Raw genomic sequence first — 21,505 nt, forward strand, 5'->3', positions numbered from 1 at the left:
GTTTCGTATGGTTACCATCCAGGAAGTACTGCGCCTCAATGCGGACGACTACATGGTGTCTTTAGACCTTCAGGATGCCTATTTTCACATCCCGATCCACCGCAACCACAACAAATTTCTGAGATTCGCAGTAGCGGGCAGGCATTACAAATTCCGTGTCCTGCCGTTCGGACTCAAATCGGCGCCACACATTTTTACAAAGTGCCTTTCTCCGGTGGCCGCATATCTCCGACAACAACATCATCAGGTCTTTCCTTATCTGGACGACTGGTTCGTCAAAGCACCCCCTCTAGAAGGCGCGTCCAGGTCTTCCGACGCCTGTCTAAGGCTTTTCGATTTTTGGGGGCTTACTCTCAATCAGGACAAGTCCGTCCTTCAGCCTTCCCAGCGTATAACTTTCCTGGGTGCTACTCTCGACACGCTCCAGAAGAAAGCGTTTCCCTCACAAGAGCGAAAAGACAAGCCTCTTTCCTTGGTGCTTAGCATACGATCCAAAAAGTCACATACTGTGAGCCTTTTCAAATCCCTGCTCGGGATGATGTCTTCCTGCATTCTACTAGTTCCACACTGTTGCCTTCACATGCGCCCTCTTCAAGAAGCGCTTTCAGCTCAGGGTCCAATGTACGGGGTCATTCGACGATGTCATCCAGGTGACCCCTCTGGTGATAAAGGCTCTATGGTGGTGGATTTGCCCTCAGAACCTTTCTCAAGGCTTGCCTTTCTTGCTTCCTGCTTCTCCACATACCATCACAACGGATGCGTCCCTGGTAGGTTGGGGAGCTTTCTTCCAAGAATTCCAGATCAGTGGGAAATGGTCCCTTTCCAAAAGGAAACTCCACATAAATCTCCTGGAGCTACGAGCGGTTTATCCCGCTCTTCTTGCATTCCTACCACGAATCAGGAATTCTCTAGTGCTTGTACAGACCAACAATACCTCGACAATGCACTATTTAAAGAAGCAGGAGGGACTCGTTCTCTAACACTCTCTCACGTCTCATTGTGGTTGCTCCTTTACAATATTTCTCTTCGAGCAGAGTATGTTCCAGGAACACACAACGTTCTGGCCGACTCTTTGAGCAGACAACAGACAGCATGTCATGAATGGGAGTTGAATCAGCGGACTCTCAACCGTATATTCTCTCAATGAGGCACCCGTCTTCTGGACCTCTTCTATACCAAGCAGAACGCCAAATGCCAATACTTCGCTAGCTGGCATCCCCAGAAGGGATCTCTAGGGAATGCGTTTTCGATCGCATGGTGCAATGTCTTTGCATACGCTTTTCCACCAATTTCCCTGATTCCCACGGTTCTCAGGAAATTGAAAGCGGAACCATGCACGCTCATCCTGATAGCTCCAGCTTGGCCATACCAACTCTGGTTCAGGGAGCTTCACCTTCTCTCTCTGGAACCGCCGATCCAGTTGAAACCGTTTCCCTCTCTTCTCACTATGAACAACCAACAAGTCCAGCATTTCTCAAATTATCAGCTTGGCTCCTGAGTTCAGAGAGTTGCAGGGTCTAGACATACCTCCGGACTGTAGAGCAGTTCTGGCTCGGGCTCGAGCAGATAGTATTAACAAAACATATACCTTAAAATGGAAGGGGTTCTATATCTGGTGCAAGTCAAACAAAATTCACCCTCTTTCATCCTCTCCAGAGCAAATACTGCCTTACCTTCTTCATCTGGCGAAATCTGGTCTCGCTCATGCCTCCATTAAAGTCTATCTGCCAGCAATATCCCGTTTCAGGAGATCCTTTGCTGGCCCTTCTCTGTAGTCGCATCGTTTAATTAAACCATTCCTTAAAGGCCTGTTTAGAACATTCCCTCCGGTAAAGACGTTACCTACTTCATGGCAACTCAACACGGTTCTGGCTCAGCTTATGAAACACCCTTTTGAGCCAATACACAGAGCTGATCTTAAGTATCTCAAAGTGAACTTCATGCTTTCTCAATTCAAGACCCTTTCCTTCAATTCAAACACGACCGGGTTATACTACGCACGAATCCGAAGTTTATCCCTAAGGTTCCGTCAAACTTCCATCTCAATGAGCCTATTGTGTTGCGAGCCTTCTTTCCAAATCCTCAAACAGTGGCAGAAAAGACTCTGCATTCTTTGGATCTTAAATGCTGCCTGAAATTCTACATTGACAAGACAAAGACATTCCGCAAACCCAACCAACTCTTTGTGGCTTACAGTCGACCTAGGAAAGGTCTCCCACTCACTAAACAAAGTATCTATCGCTGGATCTCCGCAGCTATTGCTTTCTGTCACCACCAAGCGGGGCAGCCCCTGCTCTCCACAGTTCGAGCCCATTCCACGAGGGCAATCTCTACTTCAATGGCTCTTTTTGCAGGTGTGCCCATTGCGTACATTTGCAGAGCGGCGACATGGAAGACTCCGCATTACTGCCTGGATACGGAACTCATGAAAGACGCTGCAGTGGGTCAAGCGGTGCTCCGTCATCTATTTCACTAGAGGTGAGCCCTTCCTTTCATCCCACCATCCTTTCTTCTATACGCACATTTCTCTATTGTGTTTTATTCCTATGCTATTTCATTGCTTTTTGGTACTTTCTATTTTCACGTTGATACGTTGTTATCTGGTGAATTCATGTATACTGTACCTTTCGAAATGTGCTTATCATTGCTTACTACTCTGATTCAGGCATGTGAATCTATAAAAGATACCCTAATACTGGATAAGGAATGCGTTACTTACCTGTAACTGCGGTTATCCAGTATTGGTATCTTTCATAGATTCACATGCAACTCACCCACCTCCCCTGGAAGGAGTCTCTTGGGTCTCTCAGTGATACAACTACTTAGCACTGTGTTTACGAAAATCTGAGTGACTAGAGCTCCTTCGAGAAAGGTTCTAGCGGGTGGTGATAGCTGATTGGCTCCTCTCCAAAGTTTGGTCCTTTTTTACAAAAGGACGTGGATATGTTACTATGGTGAGGCCCTTGACTAATTACTCTATATGTCTAGTGAGACATTGCTTTATTTATGTACCGGGGACTCCCATCCCGATGACGGGGAATGATTCAGGCATGTGAATCTATGAAAGATACCAATACTGAATAACCGCAGTTACAGGTAAGTAACGCATTCCTTCTCTGGCCCCACGTGTTTTAAGATACAAAGGAATTTTGTCGCTCCTGTGTCACTTGAAAAGCCATTAATATAGCAGGTAGCACTACAAAGGCCCCCTTAATTCCACTTCCAGTGGTTGGGGTTCCCTTTCAGAGTCTAGGGATAGAAATTGTTGGTCCCTTAAACCCTCCAACAGCATCTGGACATTGTTCCATCCTAGTAGTGGTGGGCCATGCCACTTGGTATCAAGAGGCTACTCCCCTCAGGACCACTACAGCTTCTGTAGTGTCTAGTGCCCTTCCTGGAGTCTTTTCCAGAGTGGGATTCCCTAATACGGTGTTAAGACAGGTACAAACCTCATGTCTAGTTAAATCCTTGCACTGTGAAAAGAGTGGGGAGTGAACTACAAGTTCACCACACCCTACCATCCACAGTGAAATCGCCTTGTTGAAAGGTTCAACAAGACCCTCAAGGGTATGATCATGGGGTTTCCAGAAAAGCTTAGGCAGAAATGGGATGTCTTACTACCCTACCGTCTCTTTGCCTACAGATAGGTTCCACAGAAGGGGGTTGGTTACAGTCCATTTGAACTTCCGTTCTGACATCCAGTTAGGGGTCAATTGTGTCTGGTTAAGGCGGGCTGGGGCCAGCCTCTCAAACCTCCTAATCTGAAAGAGACACGTTAGTGATAGATTCCTTACCTTAGAATATCCCCTGGATCCGGAAAGTTTTGCTAGCAGTACCCTTGCGCGTCAGTAGGTGGCGTCCTGCGGCTCTGCGTCCGTTGCTGGCGTCGTTAGCGCTGAGATGACGTCACTGAGACTACTTAGGCACCACCCATGCGTGTTGACGTCAGTTCTTTCTTTTTCCGCGCCAGAACACGCAGATCCGGTTAGAGCACGTACCTTAGTCACCTTTTGACTAACTCTTTTGAGTCTTTTGTCTCCTGTTCATGTTGGTTTCCTGGTGCACGTAGGGATGCCTGGATTTAAGTCTTGTGGGGCCTGCCTTCGCAACATGTCGGTGGCCGACCCCCACAATGTCTGCCTCTACTGCCTGGAGACCGGCCACGACTCCCGGTCCTGTCTGGACTGTCGGGCCATGGCCCCGAAGGCCTTGAGGGAACGGCCCCGGAAGCTGCTGAAGGTCCGGCACTCGTCCCAGCGCCGTTCCCGGGCCAGGGGCCATTCCAGGGAACGCTCTCGGGGCTACAGTCATCGCTCCTCGGGCTCCAAGTCTTCACCCTCGGATTCGGGTAAGAGACGACACAAAAAAAAGTCGAAGAAGCGTGTTCGCTCTCTGGCGTCCCCCCGACATCCCTTGATGGATCACGAATGGCGTCTGCACTCGGACGTGGCGCATGGTCTCTTTTTGCAGTGGGGAGAGCCTTGGTTAGATCTATTCGCCACCGAAGAGAACTTGCAATGTCATCAGTTCTGCGCGTTGGAATTTCGAAGGTGGCACTCGCTCGGCGACGCTTTTCTTCGTGAGTGGAGTTGCAGTCTGTTGTATGGCTTTCCGCCTATACCACTTCTGCCCAGAGTGCTGAAGAAGATTCGGCGCGACCGGGCCCAAGTCATCCTTGTGGCTCCGGATTGGGCACAAAGGTACTGGTATCCCGAGCTACTCAGCATGGCGATCGATCCCCTGCTCCGTCTGCCTCTTCGGGAGGATCTTCTGCCACAACAGCAGGGGGCGGTCCTCCACCCGAACCTGTCCAGCCTCCACCTCCATGCGTGGAGATTGAGCGGCGACAGTTGACAGCTTTCGATCTTCCTCCCGATGTATAATTTTATTCTGGCAGCCAGGCGTCCCTCCACTAAAACGGTATACGCCTGCAGGTGGAACAAGTTTGTGGCATGATGCACAGCTAAGGCTGTGGATCCCCTTTCTGCCCCTCTTTCTGAGGTCCTTCTGTTCCTTCTATCCTTGTCCCAGCAGGGCTGTTCTCTGGGCACTCTTAAAGATGATCTTTCGGCCGTATCTGCCTTTCTAAGGCTTCCAGATCAGCCTTCTCTCTTTAAGTGCCCGCTTGTTAACCGTTTCCTCAAGGGCATTACGCACATGTTTTCTCCTGTGCCTTTCATAATGCCTCAATGGGATTTGAATCTTGTCATGACCCTTCTGATGTGTGCTCCTTTTGAGACCCTTCATAACTGTCCTTTACGTCTTCACACTCTCAAGACTGCTTTCCTGGTAGCTATCACCTGTGCCAGAAGAGTGAGTGAGCTACAGGCTCTTTCTTCTAAACATCCTTTCCTTTCTGTTCATCCGGACAAGGTGGTGTTAAAGACCCGTCCTTCTTTCTTGCCAAAGGTTGTCACGCCCTTCCACATAGGGCAGACCATCACTTTGCCCACCTTCTTTCCGCCCCCGCATCCTTTGAGGGAGGAAGAGAGGCTCCACCGCCTGGATCCCAAACGTGCGCTCTAGTTCTATCTGGCACGTACACAACAGTTCCGGGTGGATGACCAGCTCTTTGTTGGTTCCGTGGGCTCCAAAAAAGGTCGGGCCGTGCTCAAGCGGACCATCTCTTGGTGGGTCATTCTGTGCATCAAAGCAATTTACTCCTTGGCCAAGAAGGAGCCTCCTGTGGGTCTGCGTGCCCATTTTACCAGGGCGACTGCTGCCACTACTGCCTTGGGACGCGGCGTTCCCTTGCAGGACATTTGTCAGGCAGCTACGTGGGCCTCGCTGCACACGTTCACCAAGCATTACTGCCTTGACAGTCAAGTCCGGAGAGACGGCTTCTTTGGCCGTTCTGTTCTCTGTGACTTTATGGTGTAATCTTGTTCGCAGACCCACCCCCGGGGTTGGTATTGCTGGGGTATCTATTCTAAGGTAAGTAATCTATCACTAACGTGTCTCTTTCAGATGCACAAGTTACTACTTGTGTAACAGTATATCTGTAAGAGACATTAGTTATTGATAGATTCCTTACCGCCCCACCCATCCTCCCCGTTCTGCAAACTGTTTCTAGGGCTTAGGTCATTCCCCTTTCAGGGCCCTAGTTTCATGGCACCAGTCGTCAGTTTCTTGCATAGTCCTAAAGTAGTCTCCGTGACGTCATCTCGGCGTTTACGACGCCAGCGACGGGCGCGGAGCCACAGGACGCCACCTACTGATGCTCAGGTTTTCTGCTAGCAAAACGTTCCGGATCCAGTCTGACGCCTGGGGATATTCTAAGGTAAGGAATCTATCACTAACTAATGTCTCTTACAGATCTATCGTTACACAAGTAGTAACTTGTGCAACAGGACATTGTGAACGATGCCCTTGGCCAGAGTTCACGTATAGCTGAGTGCATGAAGAAGAGAAGCAAAGACCTTAAGGCCAGCCAGGAGCTTCAGAAAGCTTGGCGTGACCAACAGGCTGTACTGACTGTTTACCAGGCAGGACAGAAAGTGTGGGTGTTGGAGCCTGGGGCCACAGCAGCTCTCCAATCTAAGTGGAGTGGCCCTCACACACCATTCTTGACAAAAAGGGTGAGGTCACCTGTTTGACCTACGTGCTCGTAGAAGTCCCCACAGAGAACTTCATATGAACCGCCTAAAACCATTTGTTGACAGGGCTGACATGAGCTTGCTTATGGCCACTGATGAGGGACAGGAGGAAGAGAGTGACTCTCTGATCTCCTCTCTCAGGACCCTGTTGATGGGTCAGCTGATGGAGTAGCCTTGGCAGGCTGCCTTACTGACCAACAGCAGGAAAGTCCTCAGCCAGTTTGCCATCATGTTTTCTCTGACTCCCAGTCAAACCATCTGTTGTACCCATGAAGTGGACACATCTGACAGTTTGCCTGTGAAGAATAACATCTATAGATAGCCTGACTATGTCAGCGACTGCATCAGGACTGAGGTCCAAAGGATGATGGAGTTGGTGGTCATGAAGCCTTCAGATAGCCCTTTTGTTAGTCCAGTAGTCCTGGTACCAGAACCTCACACCAAAGATGGTAGGGGAGAAATGATGTTTTGTGTGGATTACAGAGGCCTCAATACAGTCACTAGGACTGATGCCGATCCAATTCCAGGGGAAGATGAGCTTATTGATACTCTGGCCTCAACCAAGTATCTGAGTACATTTGACCTGACTGTTGGCTATTGGTAAACCACTCCCTGGGGATGCCAAGCCAGAAACAGAATTTTCAACCCCTAGTGGGCATTATCAATTTATTAAATGCCTTTTGGTCTGACAAATGCACCAGCCACATTTCGGATGCTGGTGCGAAAAGTCCTAACACGTCTGAAAGTCTATAGTGCAGCATGTATAAATGATATTGCTGTCTTTAGTTCCACCTGGGAGAATCACCTGTTCCACCTCAGAAATGTCCTGGAGGCCTTGCAAAAGGCAGGCTCACTATCAAGAACACCAAGTGCCAGATAGGGCAGAGTAAGGTTGCATACTTGGGCCACCTGGTAGGTGGAGGCCAATTTCAACCATTGGAGAGGAAAATCCAGACCATCAAGGACTGGTTTGCTCCAATTACCTAGACTCAGGTCAGAGCTTTTTTTGTGCGTGACTGGGTACTGCAGGAGGTTTGTTAAGGGATATGGGTCCATTGTGACTCCCCTTAATGATCTAACCTCCAAGAAAATGCCAAAGAAAGTTCTGTGAACAGTTAGCTTTCAAAAGGCATTTGATGACCTGAAGTAATTCATGTGCACTGCTTCCATTCTGCAAAGTCCTGATTACGCTAAAACCTTCATTATTATCAAGACAGGTGCTTCTAAGTTGGGGGTAGGAGCTGTGTTATCACAACATATAGCAAAGGGCCAGGACCAACCAGTATATTTTACTAGCAGAAGGTTGACCCCCAAAACGTTGGTCAGTTATTAAGAGGGAGGCCTTTGCTGTGGTCTGGGCCTTGAAGTTGAGGCCATACCAATTTGGTACTTACTTAATTGTTCAGACAGACCATAGCCCCTCTTATGGCTTGAACAAATGAAGGGTGAAAGTCCCAAACTTTGTAGGGTGTTGCTTTAAAACTTAAAACCTATAAGTCACCCCTAAGGTAGGCCTTTCAATCCTGAAGGAAGGGTGCTTGGGTACTAAGCATGAGCAGGACACCCCCTACAAACCCAGGAGTTGATTCTCCAGTCTTTGTAAGGTGTCCGTCATTTTCTGCATATAGTGGACATCAAGTCAATTACAAGATATCTAACTATATATTGACTGCATCGAAACCGGTCATGTTTGGTATCAAACATGTTGGAATCTTACCCCAATACTGATTCCACTGTTGGTTGTTGGATCCCATGTACTGGGAGACTCCCCTAGGGAGACCCTCTGTATTCCTGGTACCATCCTTTCAGGATCTAACAGCAAGCTAGTGCTGATGCCGGCCACTGACACGATTCTGCCCGCCTGCTCCCAAGCCAGGCTCAAGCAGGGGAATGTAGAACAATAGGTTTCTTGGCACAGGGAGGTGTGATCACCTCCCAGACAGGACTTAGTGTATTGGGCTGGGGTGGGGGTGCTTGCCAGCGCCACCAGACTGCTTTGAAGGGCATATTTAGTGCTCTCCTTGCATACTTCAGTTGGAACCAGTTCAGGGAGTCATTGGCTCCCGCTCTGACACGAAAGTGGACAAAAGACATCGGAGTATCCTCCCCTCAGTCCAGCCCTTCTAATGGGAGGGACCCCTGAATAGTTTTAACCCTTTTTTGGGGGGGGGGGCATTTAAGGGCTTACCTGTGAGAGGCTCTTCTAATTCGTCGTGGGACAAGATTCCGATCCAAAACCACTTCATTTTCAACCGTCTGCGCACTGTGGGCGTCGCTGAACTTTGCTTTGGGAACCAAGACTGCACCAAGGGAGACTCCTTCTGCACCTGGTATCTTCCTCCTGCCAGTCTTCTGTGTTTTCTGTGCCTCTCCAGGTTTTTCACCAGGTCTGTGGGCATGACACCCGAAGGAATCTCCCTTGGAGTGAAGGAGTCACTCCCCTATATCTGCAGGCACCGCAACAAAGCTGACTGGTCTGATGCTCCTTAGCTCCAACGTACTCTGAGAGATTCAGCAACACAGGTGGTGGTTCTGCAACTCGCTCAAGGCCTGCCCTGTCTTCACAGCAATTTTGAAGTCAGTATCCCTCGTCGGAACCGCTTGAGCAGTACCCCTGTGCACTGCTTCGACTTGCCTTTTTCAAAGGCTTGTTGACTGTCTTCCCTGGATATCTTCAGGCTACAAGAAGCTCTAGCCTCCAGATCTTTGTCCTCACTGCATCCTCTGCACTGTGGGCCTCTTGCGACTCCTGTGCCTTTGGCCCGTGTGTCCTCTTGAGGGTCTTCTTTGACTCCACTGGGCTCCCCTGCTTGCTCTGGCCTGCTCTGACTCTCCTGCTCTTGGTGAGTCCCTTGGACCTTGCTTGTCCCGACACTGTACCTTCTTTGTTTTCCTAGTCTGGTGCCGGACACCAACCCCCTGGCTCTCGACTTCAGACGTGTGACAGCTCGTGAATGGCTCCTGGTCCTCCACAGCGTCTCCAGGTCCTCACAGCTGCAGCGACATGGTCACCGTTGACTCCTGCATCTTCGTTCATCGGTGGTCATTGGTCTTCCGTGCCTCCTACCAGACTCTTTCACCTTCTTTGCCAGCGGCATCTTAATTGAAGTCCTCCACTGTGGTCTAGGGCGGTTTCTGGCATCACTTCACACCTATGCACCCGGCTTCCCTGGTGTAGGTATCTTGGTTCTTGGGGTATTCACGGCTGGGGTGACTCTCCAACCTGCCATCTTCCACGGGGTTTCTTCAGGGTCCTCTGGGAAGGGTCCTTCTTGAAAACTGCAACCATGGCTTCTCCATTGACTTGTCTTGAGTACGCTGTCGTGTTTCCACTCTACACACGGCCTCCGTGGGGTTTCTGAGTACTTACCTTGGGTGGTTCCTTTGGGTCCCCGGCTCTTCTAAGTCTTCTGGGTCCAGTCCCGACGACGGTCACTGTTCTCATTCCACTTTCTTACAATATGGTTTGGTCTTCCCCTGGAGACCACTTTGTATTTGTGCTACTAACCTGTTCTACTATTGAAATATTGTGTGTATCTGATAGATTTCTAGCTGCAGATTCTTTGCCTATGAATTCCCCAGGCGTCAGCAATTCCCGTTGCACGCGACTTTGAGTGGCTTCATTCGGCTCCGCGTGACGTTGTTGGCGTCGGTTATGACACCGCGGTGCCTATATTGGCGCCACCCAGGAACGCGGACGTCAGTTCTTTTCTTTCCGCGCCAGTTAAGCGCAAATTCGGGAAGAACTACCCCTGTGCCGCTTTTTAGCAGGATTTTTTCTTGACTTTTGTCGACATTTTTGGTGCAGCGACTTTGTGTGCAAGATATATCTAGTAGGATGACAGGTTTTAAGCCATGCAGGACTTGTTCCCGCATGATGTCGGTTACCGATCGGTTACCGATCCCCCACATGTCTGTTGTGTATTGAAAGCGACCACGATTCAAAGTCGTGTTCAGACTGTCGGGCAATGGCTCCAAAGACCTTGAGGGAGCGGGAGATGAAGTTGCTCGCGGCCCGGCAGTCCACACCGTTAAGCGCGCCACACCAAGGACGTCCCGGTCAAAGAAGAGGAGGTCGCGACACTGCTCTCGGACTCCTGAGTCCTCTTCCTCCCATTCGAGGTCACATGGACACTCGGGAAAGAGGCACAAGAAGTCGTCCAAGCCGACTTCAACTTCACTTCAACTGGCATCCGTCGTCGAGAGCGACAAGGAGGACCAATGCTTTAGGCATGGTTCTGCGGAGCCGCAGCCTGAGTCGACTTCGCGTCTCCCTCCCTTTCCGGAAGGCAGAGCGATTCCTGCTCAAATTAAAGACTTTTACGAGGCCATGCGCCACATATTTGAGCAGAACGACTCTGTTGGTGAGCCCTCAGGCACCGCGGGGGTTGATTGGGGCCCCATCGGCCTGGATGCAGTCGGCTTCGGCGCTGGTGAGGCCTCAGGGATCCGATACTGGATCCGGGTCGACACCGGTTGTACCAACACGACCTCTCCAGGTGTTGAACCCGAAATCGGTGCCTGCGACGTCGCTAATGCCCGTCGGTGATGCAAGCCCCATCCTCATCCCCGACGACACAGAGCCGGAGCGGCGTTGAGTGACGCCGATTCTGACATCAACAGAACCCAGGGGTTTTATGTTGTCACCTGAGCACTTTGTGGACGTGTTGGGCTCAGGAGAGGAATGGGAGGAGGCTGGAGACCCCTAGAGAACCAGGCTGTCTGAGGAGATTATGGACTTGTCTGGATACTTCCCCAGACACTGGCATGCTCTCTCCTCCTACAGTGGCTACGGATGAAGGTGTCCTATGCCATGGTAGTTAAGGGCAGCTGAGGTCCTTGGACTGGAGTTACCCTTAGTGCAGGTCAGGTCTAACCTCTTGACCGAAGTTCTTCCACCTTTTAACACCTCTTGCCCTTTAATGGGGTACTTACAGACGTCCTTCTAGGAACACGGTCCAAGCCTAGCACAGGGGCTCCTGTGAATAGGATGATTGCACGCCGCCATCGCCCGGCTCCGGGCGACCCAAAGTTCCTCAGCCAACACCCCACCCCAGAAAGTTTGGTGGTGCAGGGTTCTTCTTCCCACGGCGCATACCCTCCCGCCCCTCTGGATAGGGAATCCAAGAGACTAGACTCATTTGGGAAGATGTTTTCTTCCTCCAGTCTAGCATTGAGGTCGGTGAATACCACATGCCTATTGGGTCGTTTCTCCCACTCTCTTTGGAAGACGGTTGCGCAGGGGCTGCCACAAGTCCCGGAGGAGGCCCAGGTTGTGCTCTACCAAGCTGTCAAGGACGGGAGAGATGCAGCTAAATTCGCCATATGGTGTGGTTTGATACGACTGATTCGCTGGGCAGATCTATTTCAACGATGGTTGCCTTGAGGCGCCACACCTGGCTTCGTACAATTGGCTTCTCAGGGGATGTCCAGGCTAATTTGTAGGACATGCCCTTCGGTGCAACCCTCCTTTTTGGGGGAAAACGCAGATTCGGCCCTGGCCAAGTTCAAGGACTCTTGAGCTACTACCAGATCCTTGGGCCTCTCCTGCACTCCTCGTGGCCATTCTTCCTTTTGCCCCTTTCATGGCAACGGAAGGGGTTTCCAGCCATGTCAGCCCTATCCCAGCCACCGTCCCGCACAGACTGCCCAAGCAGTACGTGGACGCGGTACATTCCAATCTCGGAATGGAGACTAGAAGTCATCTGCCTCACTGCCCCCAGAAGCCCCAGCCCCAGCCTCCAAGCATTCCTAGGCTGATTCTACAGGACCACACTACTTCAGTGGGTGGGAGAATTCGTCATCATCTCCCCCGCCGGAGATCTATAACAACAGATAAGTGGGTCTTGAAGATCATCAAGGAGGGCTATTCTCTTCCTTTTCTTTCTTTTCCTCCTACTATTCTGCCAACTCAGGAACGGCTGGCAGAGGATCATTTGAAGTTGCTCCAAGGGGAAGCTACATCTCTTTTGGCCAAAAGAGCTATAGAAAGGGCCCCAGCTTCAAAAGTAGGCAGTGGATTTTAGTCCCGCTACTATCTAAATCCGAAGAACAAGTGGCTTTGGCCCATTTTAGATCTTTGGACCATCACTCTCTTCCTCAAGAAGTAGAAATTCAAAATGCTCACTTTGGTTTAGGTTTTGTTTGCCCTAGACCAAGAAGACTGGATGGTGGCATTGGACCTGCAGGATGCATATTTTCACATTCCCATCCTGCCGGGCCACAGCCGTTACCTGCGGTTCAAGGTAGGCCACGAGCACTTTCAGTTTACAGTGCTCCCCTTCGGTCTTACCAGTGCACCTCAGGTGTTCACCAAGGTGATGGCGGTAGTTGCAGCTCACCTGCGCAGGTAAAGGGTTTCAGTCTTTCCCTACCTAGATGACTGGCTGTTGAAAGCGTCCTCGCCCCAGGCAGTCATCTCCCACCTTCAGACTCCGGCGGACCTCCTGCATTCGTTGGGGTTCTCTATAAACATGCTGAAGTCACACCTTACTCCTTCTCAGATGCTCCCTTTCATCTGAGCTGTTCTGGACACAGTGCAGTTTCAGGCTTATCTGCCTGAGCAGCGAGTCCAGGATATTCAGGTTATGATTCCGATGTTTCAGCCTCTATCCTGGATTTCGGTTAGACTGACTCTGAAGCTGTTGGGTCTCATGGCCTCCTGCATCCTGTTGGTAAGACATGCCAGGTGGCGTATGCGGGCTCTGCAGTGGGACTTGAAGTTCCAATGGGCACAGCATTGGGGAAATCTCACTGATTCAGTTCAGATCTCAGAAGGAACTGGCAGACCTCTCTTTCTTCCCCAACCAGATTTCACAGTTGACAGATGCATCTCTTCTGGGATGAGGAAGCCACATAGGAGAGGCGGAGATCAGGGATCACTGGTCTCAGGCGGAGACTGGGCTCCATATAAACTTGTTGGAGCTGTGAGGGATTTGGTTGGCATTGAAAGCATTTCTTCTCTCTGTCAAGGGGAAGTTGGTGGAGGTGTTCACGGATAACACCACTGCCATGTGGTACTGCAACAAGCAAGGCTGGGTGGGGTCGGGGACCCTTTGTCGAGAGGCCCTGCGTCTCTAGACATGGCTGGATCAGCAGGGCATAATCCTGGTGGTTCAACACCTGGCAGGTTCTCTGAATGCGAGGGCGGACGTTCTCAGCCGTCGATGCCCTCGTAATCATGAATGCCGTCTCCAGTCGGAGGTGGCGCAAGTTCCCTTTCAATAGTGGGGAGAACCTTGGTTAGATTGTTCGCCTCTGAAGAGAACGCGTGATGTCAGCTGTACTGCACGCTGGAGTTTCCAGTGCGGCTATCGCTCGGCGACGCCTTTCGTCGCAATTGGAGCCCAGGCCTGTTGTGCGCCTTTCCGCCCATACTACTCGTACCCAGGGTTTTGAAGAAGATCAGGAGCGACCGGGCCCAAGTCATCCTTGTGGCGCCAGACTGGGCGAGGAGAGTCTATTACCCAGAGCTTCCGAGCATGAGTGTCGATGCTTCGATCAGGCTGCCCCTTCGGGAGGATCTTCTGTCGCAGCAACAGGGGAGGGTTCTCCACCTGAACCTGTCATCTCTGCGCCTCCATGCGTGGAGATTGAGCGGTGGCAGATGATGGCCTTTGACCTTCCTCCCGAAGTCTGTAATGTTATTCTGGGGGCCAGGTAGCCCTCCACTAAGTCGGTATTTGCCTGCCGTTGGCGTAAATTTGTATTATACTGTATAGAAAGGTCTACTGGATCTCTTTCTGCTTCTCTTTCTACTGTCCTTTTGTTCATTCTAACCCTTGCCCAGCAGGGCTCTGCTTTGGGAACTCTCAAGGGTTACCTTTCTGCTCTGTCTGCTTTTTTTGTGGCTGCCAGATCAGCCCTGTCTTTTTAAATCTCCCATTGTAAATATATTTCTGAAAGGGTTGGTTCATTTATATCCACCTACACCTTTTGTTATGCCACAATGGAAACATAATTTGGTCCTCCCTTATCTTATGTGCACTCCTTTCGAGCCTTTGCACAATTCTCCCCTCCGACTGTTGACCATCAAACAGCCTTCTTAGTAGCGATTATATCAGCTCGAAGGGTGAGTGAATTGCAGGCGTTATCCAGCTTGCCCCCTTATCTCATGTCCTTTCCGGACATGGTGGTGCTTCGCACCAGGGGATCATTCTTACCTAAGGTTGTGACCCCATTCCATCTGGGTCAGTCGATTACTTTTCTCACCTTCTTTGCTCCCCGACATCCCTCTAAGGAGGAGGACCGTTTCCACTGAAGTCTGTAATGTTATTCTGGGGGCCAGGTAGCCCTCCACTAAGTCGGCGTAAATTTGTATTATACTGTATAGAAAGGTTTATGGACCCTCTTTCTGCTTCTCTTTCTACTGTCCTTTTGTTCATTCTAACCCTTGCCCAGCAGGGCTCTGCTTTGGGAACTCTCACGGGTTACCTTTCTGCTCTGTCTGCTTTTTTGTGGCTGCCAGATCAGCCCTGTCTTTTTAAATCTCCCATTATAAATATATTTCTGAAAGGGTTTGTTCATTTATATCCACCTACACCTTTTGTTATGCCACAATGGAAACATAATTTGGTCCTCCCTTATCGTATGTGCGCTCCTTTCGAGCCTTTGCACAATTGTCCCCTCCGGCTGTTGACCATCAAAACAGCCTTCTTAGTAGCGATTATATCAGCACGGAGGGTGAGTGAATTGCAGGTGTTACCCAGCTTGCCCCCTTATCTCATGTCCTTTCCGGACATGGTGGTGCTTCGCACCAGGGCATCATTCTTACCTAAGGTTGTGACCCCATCCCATCTGGATCAGTCCATTACTTTGCCCACCTTCTTTGCTCCCCGACATCCCTCTAAGGAGGAGGACCGTCTCCACCGACTGGACCCAAGAAGAGCGTTGTCGTTCTACCTTGACCGCACAAAAGAGTTCCGGTGGATGACCAACTCTTTGTGGTGTATGTGGGAGCATAGAAGGGAAAGGCAGTGCAGGAAAGAACCATCTCTTGCTGGGTTGTTCTCTGCATTAAAATCTGTTATGCCTTGGCGAAGAAGCAGCTCCCTAAGGGATTAAGGACCCATTCCTCCAGGGGAAAGGCTGCAAATACGGCCTTGGCACGGGGTGTCCCAGTTCAAGACATCTGTCAGGCTGCGATGTGGGCATCATTGCACACGTTAGCAAAACATTATTGCCTTTATGGTCAAGTGCACAGGGAGTGGCACCTTGCCCGCTGAGGCCTGTAGGACTGTTTAGACTAGCTCATGAGTCCGCAACCCACCGACGGGATGGTATGGCTCTGGTATCTGACTCAAAGGTAAGGAATCTGCAGCTAGAAGTCTCTATCACATGAACAAGTTACTTACCTTCGGTAACGCATTATCTGGTAGAGACTCTATATAGCAGCAGATTCCTTACAGCCCCACCCATGCCTCCCCGCTTCACGGATTGATGTTGTAGATCAAGGGTTACTCCCCTTTCAGGGCCCTAGCTTTGCACACGTTTTCGTCAGTCACTTCATGGCTCTGCGCTTCTGGCGTGGAAAAAACTAAAAGTACTGACTTCCGCGTGCCTGGGTGGCGCCTATGTAGGCACCGCAACGTCATAACCGATGTCACCCGGAGCCGAATGGAGCCACCTGACGTCTCGCGCATGGGGTATTGCTTAGCAAAAGTTTCTGGATCCAGCCTGACGCCTGGGGAATTCAAAGGTAAGGAATCTGCTGCAGCTTGATAGACTCTACCAAATTATGCGTTACTGAAGGTAAGTAACTTGTTCATTGTGTACATATCTCCGGGTAGGAGATATACCAATGTGTTAGCAAATGTTTATAATAAACACCTATTTTTATAACTACACTGTATAGTTATTTTTCACTTAACCTACACTAAATGCTTAGTTCTGATAAAACAAGCTGCTTAACACTCCTTCTGAACTTAGCTTGAAGGCTGCTTTCCACAGCTTTCTTTGGTTGCCTAAGACCACTATAATCACCACAAGGGTTTTATGGATTAGTGCAGGGTGCTACACTTAAATAAGTGTGCACCATATACTAAGTCAGCCTCCTACACAGGTGGACAGAGATAGTATCTTTGGGGGCATGGGGAACTTTTGTCATTTGAGTCACCCCGCGTATTCCTTCTTCCTCTGCCCTTAAACTCAAGCTTGCATCCTCAAGTAAATGTGAGTTATTATTACTTGTGGGAATGGACAAACAGGAGCTAGGCCTCTGTTTTTCAAATTTTTATGGCAGCAAATGCTAACTGTCTTGGAATCCAGCTGCGGTGTTGATTAAACCTGGTGTGAATCTGGTAGAGCACCTTATGGTCTGTTACCTTTCCCTGCAGTGCAAATCCCAGGAGGTGGCTAGAGTTCCTCATGTGTTACCTGTGAGTCTAGCTTTTTGTCCTGTCCAGTATAAATTTGTACTGGTGTGCCTACTCAATGACTTATGTTGGGCAGGTGGCCTGCAATGTAATCTATAGGTGCTCCATAAATTTACTGTTATCTTTTTGTGTGTACAGTATTTATAGGCAGCCTTCCATCACTAGGGGAGGAGAATCCTTTCCTCAGGGCTAGCCATATCGCTAATAAACTGTTGATTTAAAGTGCAATTCCGGCAGTTCGTTTTAACAAATTTAATGATTATTTATAATGGTTTCTTTCCGCAACCTTCATTTTTTTGTAGGGTATTTGAAACGGATAGCTATGGGCTTTGTGTTACTGTATGATCAAAGAATTAAATAAATGAGGGAACCTTTAAGTTGAACCATGCATTTTATGTTGTAGGTGTATTATGTCGACTATGGAGATATTGAAAAGATTCCTCAGTGTCACCTCTGTCCATCTGTTTTGTATCCTGAAGTACCCCAATTCGCCATACCATGTGAGCTGCAAAACATTTTACCTGTGAGTCTGACCTTCATTGTTTCATGAATATTGGAGCTTTAATGTTTTACTTCATTGTGGCAGTTAACAAAGGAGCATATCTCTGTGACTACTGAGTTTGATTGGGCTGTATTTAATCTGAAATGCTTAGCCAAAAGGCGTTTGCAAGTATTTAAAGTTAGAGGACATGTATAAAGCCAAGATTGAGATGCTCATGCTGATAACGCAAGTGACATAGTATTATTGCTATACAAGGTGGTGCAGGCAGTTATTCTTTGAAATTAAATATTAATTCATAATGCGCGTAGAATCAGTGCGGTGGCTGGCTGAGACTGAATGATCCTAATAGTTTCAAAAGCCATGTTTTCAATTTTTCCTAAAAGCAAGGAGGTCTGTTTCCTTTTTTAAACCCATTCCCTGCTAGCCCCCCCCCCCCCCTCGCCCCCGTGTTAAGCCTTTTTTTGGCTATTTGGGGTAGTTTTTGCTTAGGCCTCCATAACTTTTTGACCACATGAGGTATCCACGCCAAATTTCCGTCCTTTTTTTCCAACATCATGGGGATTCTAAAGGTACCCAGGGTTGTGGCTTCGCCTCGGGGGGACCCAGAAATTAGCCAGGACGGGCCGTGAAGGAATGTGCGGCTAGAATCGTCTCTACCAGATACATCGTTACCGAAGGTAAGTAACTCATACATCTGATGGAGACTACTGGGAAGGAGGGTCTGCGAAAGGACCCCACCAGCCAATGCAGAACAGAGGGCCCCACAGGGGACCAGATCTGTGGACCAGGTAGAACCTCGTCCCTGCCAGGCAAAGGGAACCCCCACACGCAGAACCCCACCGAACCCCAAGGGGACGTAGGAGGGAAAGAAGGCTGAAGAGGCTCGTACACTCCCAGCAGAGGAACCAAGTGGAATATGGGGGGGAGGCGTAGACCACCACCAACCAGGAAGTGGCTTCAATAATTCGGGATACTACATCACCCAGTGTCAGGGGACAGGTTCCAGCAATCACATCCGCTGACATGTACCCCGGCTCGTACAGGGGGACTCTGGGGATCCAAGGGCAAGGACGGAGAAGCCGAAGCACCCCACTCCCCCACAACGCAACATAGCTTCCGCCCACGCCAAGACAGGAAAAGCGGAAGAAGAAGCAGCAGCTTAGAGTGCCCAAGGAAACGAGGGAAAGAAGGCGAACCCACTCTATAGATGGAGAGCAGCCTGCCAGCCAGAACAGCGCCGGCAGTCAAAGCCGCCAGAAGCAAGAAGAACAGCCCGGTGATAATTCTACGTGAAGGAATCTGCGTCTAGAATCGTCTCTTACTGGATACATCATTACCAAAGGTAAGTAACTCGTACGACTATACAATGTGACGCTCCTTGTAGCTAGTCGTCAACTTTCATTGCAATGATTGTGTGCGAAAAGTGCAAATGCGCGCGAATCCTCAACTACATAGCTAAAATCATGTGCATGGTACAGATGTAATCTAAGTGTTCTAAGGCCTCTGATTCCCGTCCTATATCCTATAGATTAATTTCAATATGTTAATAGTCACCAAAACTGCAATAAGGCCATACAATGTGACACTCATTGAAAATGGTCATCTGATTACTTAGCAGCAGTTGTGTGCAAGAAGTGCACATGTGCATAAGTCCTCAACTTCATGGCTAAAATCATGTGCAAGGTGCAAGTGTAAACTAAGTATTACAAGACCTCAAATTCCTGTCCGATCTCGTGTACAATAATTTCATAATGTTATCAGTTATCTATTTCATGGTTCAAAATCATGTGCAAACAGCAGATGTGGTCTTCTATTTCATGGTTAAAAGCCGTGTGAAAATAGTCTATGTACTTGCTGAAAGTTAGTTTGATAATAGTTGTAGGAAGGTGGATATCGGACTATGGTTACCCCCAACTTTTTGCCTAGTGTCTAGCTGGTTTTTCGACTTAGTTGGCCTGAGATCCTGCCATTCAGGGTCTCAGGCTGTCTGCTCTCTCTTTAAAATGGACTCCATGTACCCTAGGTACATACCCAATTGGTAAGGATCACCTTATTGGACCCTGTACAGTGTACCCTAGGTACCCAGGGCATAGGTGTACCCTAGGCCTCGCAGGGGCTGCAGCATGTATTGTGCCACCCCTGGTCTGGCCTCCCAATCAGACACAACTGGCTGATCACTCAGCTGGGGCAAGGTCGTGTACTCACCCCTTGCTTAGATATAGTATACCTATATCTACCCTTAAAATAGACACATGTGTACCTATCAGCCACTCCTATGGCAGGCCTTAACAATCCTGGAGGCAGAGTGCTTGGTAACATGTGAGATGGTGCTCTAGCATGAGCTGAGCCTGTCTGCAGCTTTCGGAACCATGTCCTTATAGCTGTTCTATGATATAGCCTACCATATACTCTTAAAGTGCCTTATAATCTTAAACGGTTATGGTAACTATGGTTTGGCTTTATCAAAACATGTCGTATAAGGTGTCTATCACTTTGGAATAATACCCCCATACCATTTCTGGTGATGAGGATATTATTCCCCCCCTTCTAGAGGGAGAGACATGTTAAAATCCTACTTTGCTGTTGAACTCTAACCAAAGCCTCAGCATCACAAAAAGGATGCCACAGACATGAGTCTGACCTCCTGCTGCTGGGAGTGATCCCGGCAAGGGAGGCTTGGAGAATAGGTTTCCTGCTTGGGGAGGTGCTAGCACCTCCCCAGACAGACTTTAGTGTATTGGGGCAGGGAGGGCTGAAAGCAATGAGACATGCCTGGGGCACACAAGGTGTCCCATGCATAGTCCAGTTCAAACCGGTGCTGGGGCACTCCAGCCCCAGTCCTGGCGCGAAACTGGACAAAGGGAAGGGGGTGTAACCACCCCCCTCCCAGGTCCCACCCATAAGGCGTGACCTAGCAGGTATCCCAGCCCCCCAGATTAGTATAAGAGTGGGAGTTGGGCCTCAAGACTTTAGATTATCCTGAACCTGCAAAACTGAACAGAAACTCTGGACCTTCGACATTCGACGAAAGAAGAAGACTGAAGAATCTCCCTTGTAGCCAAGGAGTGGCTACCCTGTGCAAACAGGCACCATCAAGAGACTACCCTTTGCTTTGCTGAAGTTCTACGAGGGACCGACTGCAGAGCCAGACTAGAGCCTTGACTTCCAGACTTCTCCGACCCTGATCCACATCCACAGCCAAGCTGAGATCCGTGGAGGCGACGAGACATGGGACCGGCTACCTGGGAAAAGTGGCGAGTATCTTCCAGCGCAGCTTCTGAGGCACCCTCGAAGTTGTGCACCGGGGATTGAGAAGCCCCAACCCCAAGCACCATCTGCACCGAAGATCAGCCCCCCACACTCCACGAGTCCTGCGTGGGGCCCTTCTGCATTTTCCTGCTTGCCGCGTCTGTCCGGTCACTGGCCCGTTGGCTAGTAACCTTTGCGACGACACACCTTTAACTTTTCACTGCTGGTTTGGCTCCTCCAGACCGGCCCCTGCTCTTCTGAAGAAGAGAAGCACCCCAGACCTTCCTGGTCTGCACCAGAAGCAAGTCCTCCATTCTTCGTGGGTTCCGCTTGCCAAGGCTTGGTGAGTCCTAGTTCGACTTCGACGCCGCCGACAGCAAGAGCCTTCGTGGGACAGCTCGCCTACTGGTCCTGGTCGTCGTCAACGTCTCCTGGTACCCGTGGCTGCTGCGACAAGCTTCACCTCTTCACCTGCAAACTCTCGACATCGCCTGGTTCCTTCCTGGTTCCACGTGGTCACTGGCTAGTGACCCAGACTCTGTCCCTTCTGCTTGCAGGTATCCTTCCTTCTTGATCCCAGCCTTGGGATCCACCGGACACTCTTTACTGACTGCCTGTCAGCATCTTTCCTTCAGGCATCCATAGGAGTCGACGACGAAACCCGACGCAACTTCACACCTATGCACCCGCAGCCCGTGGGCTAGGTAACTTGGGTACTCCGGTGCTCATCAGGGTATTGACTATCCTAGTGTCTAGTTTTCCAGTCTCGACTTCCTAGCTACTCC

At 49.8% G+C, this 21,505-nt stretch overlaps 1 protein-coding gene across 1 annotated transcript in view; it reads left to right on the plus strand.

The window, feature by feature from the left end:
- Positions 1–21,505, plus strand: part of RNF17 (ring finger protein 17) — a 2,644,767-nt gene that overhangs the window by 2,169,900 nt on the left and 453,362 nt on the right. The window contains exon 31 of the mRNA XM_085621540.1: positions 17,373–17,492. Within this exon, the coding sequence (XP_085477666.1) occupies positions 17,373–17,492 (120 nt within the window). The remainder of the gene's footprint in view (positions 1–17,372; positions 17,493–21,505) is intronic.

The sequence above is a fragment of the Triturus cristatus genome, chromosome 8, assembly GCF_964204655.1.
Source record: "Triturus cristatus chromosome 8, aTriCri1.1, whole genome shotgun sequence".
NCBI lineage: Eukaryota > Metazoa > Chordata > Amphibia > Caudata > Salamandridae > Triturus > Triturus cristatus.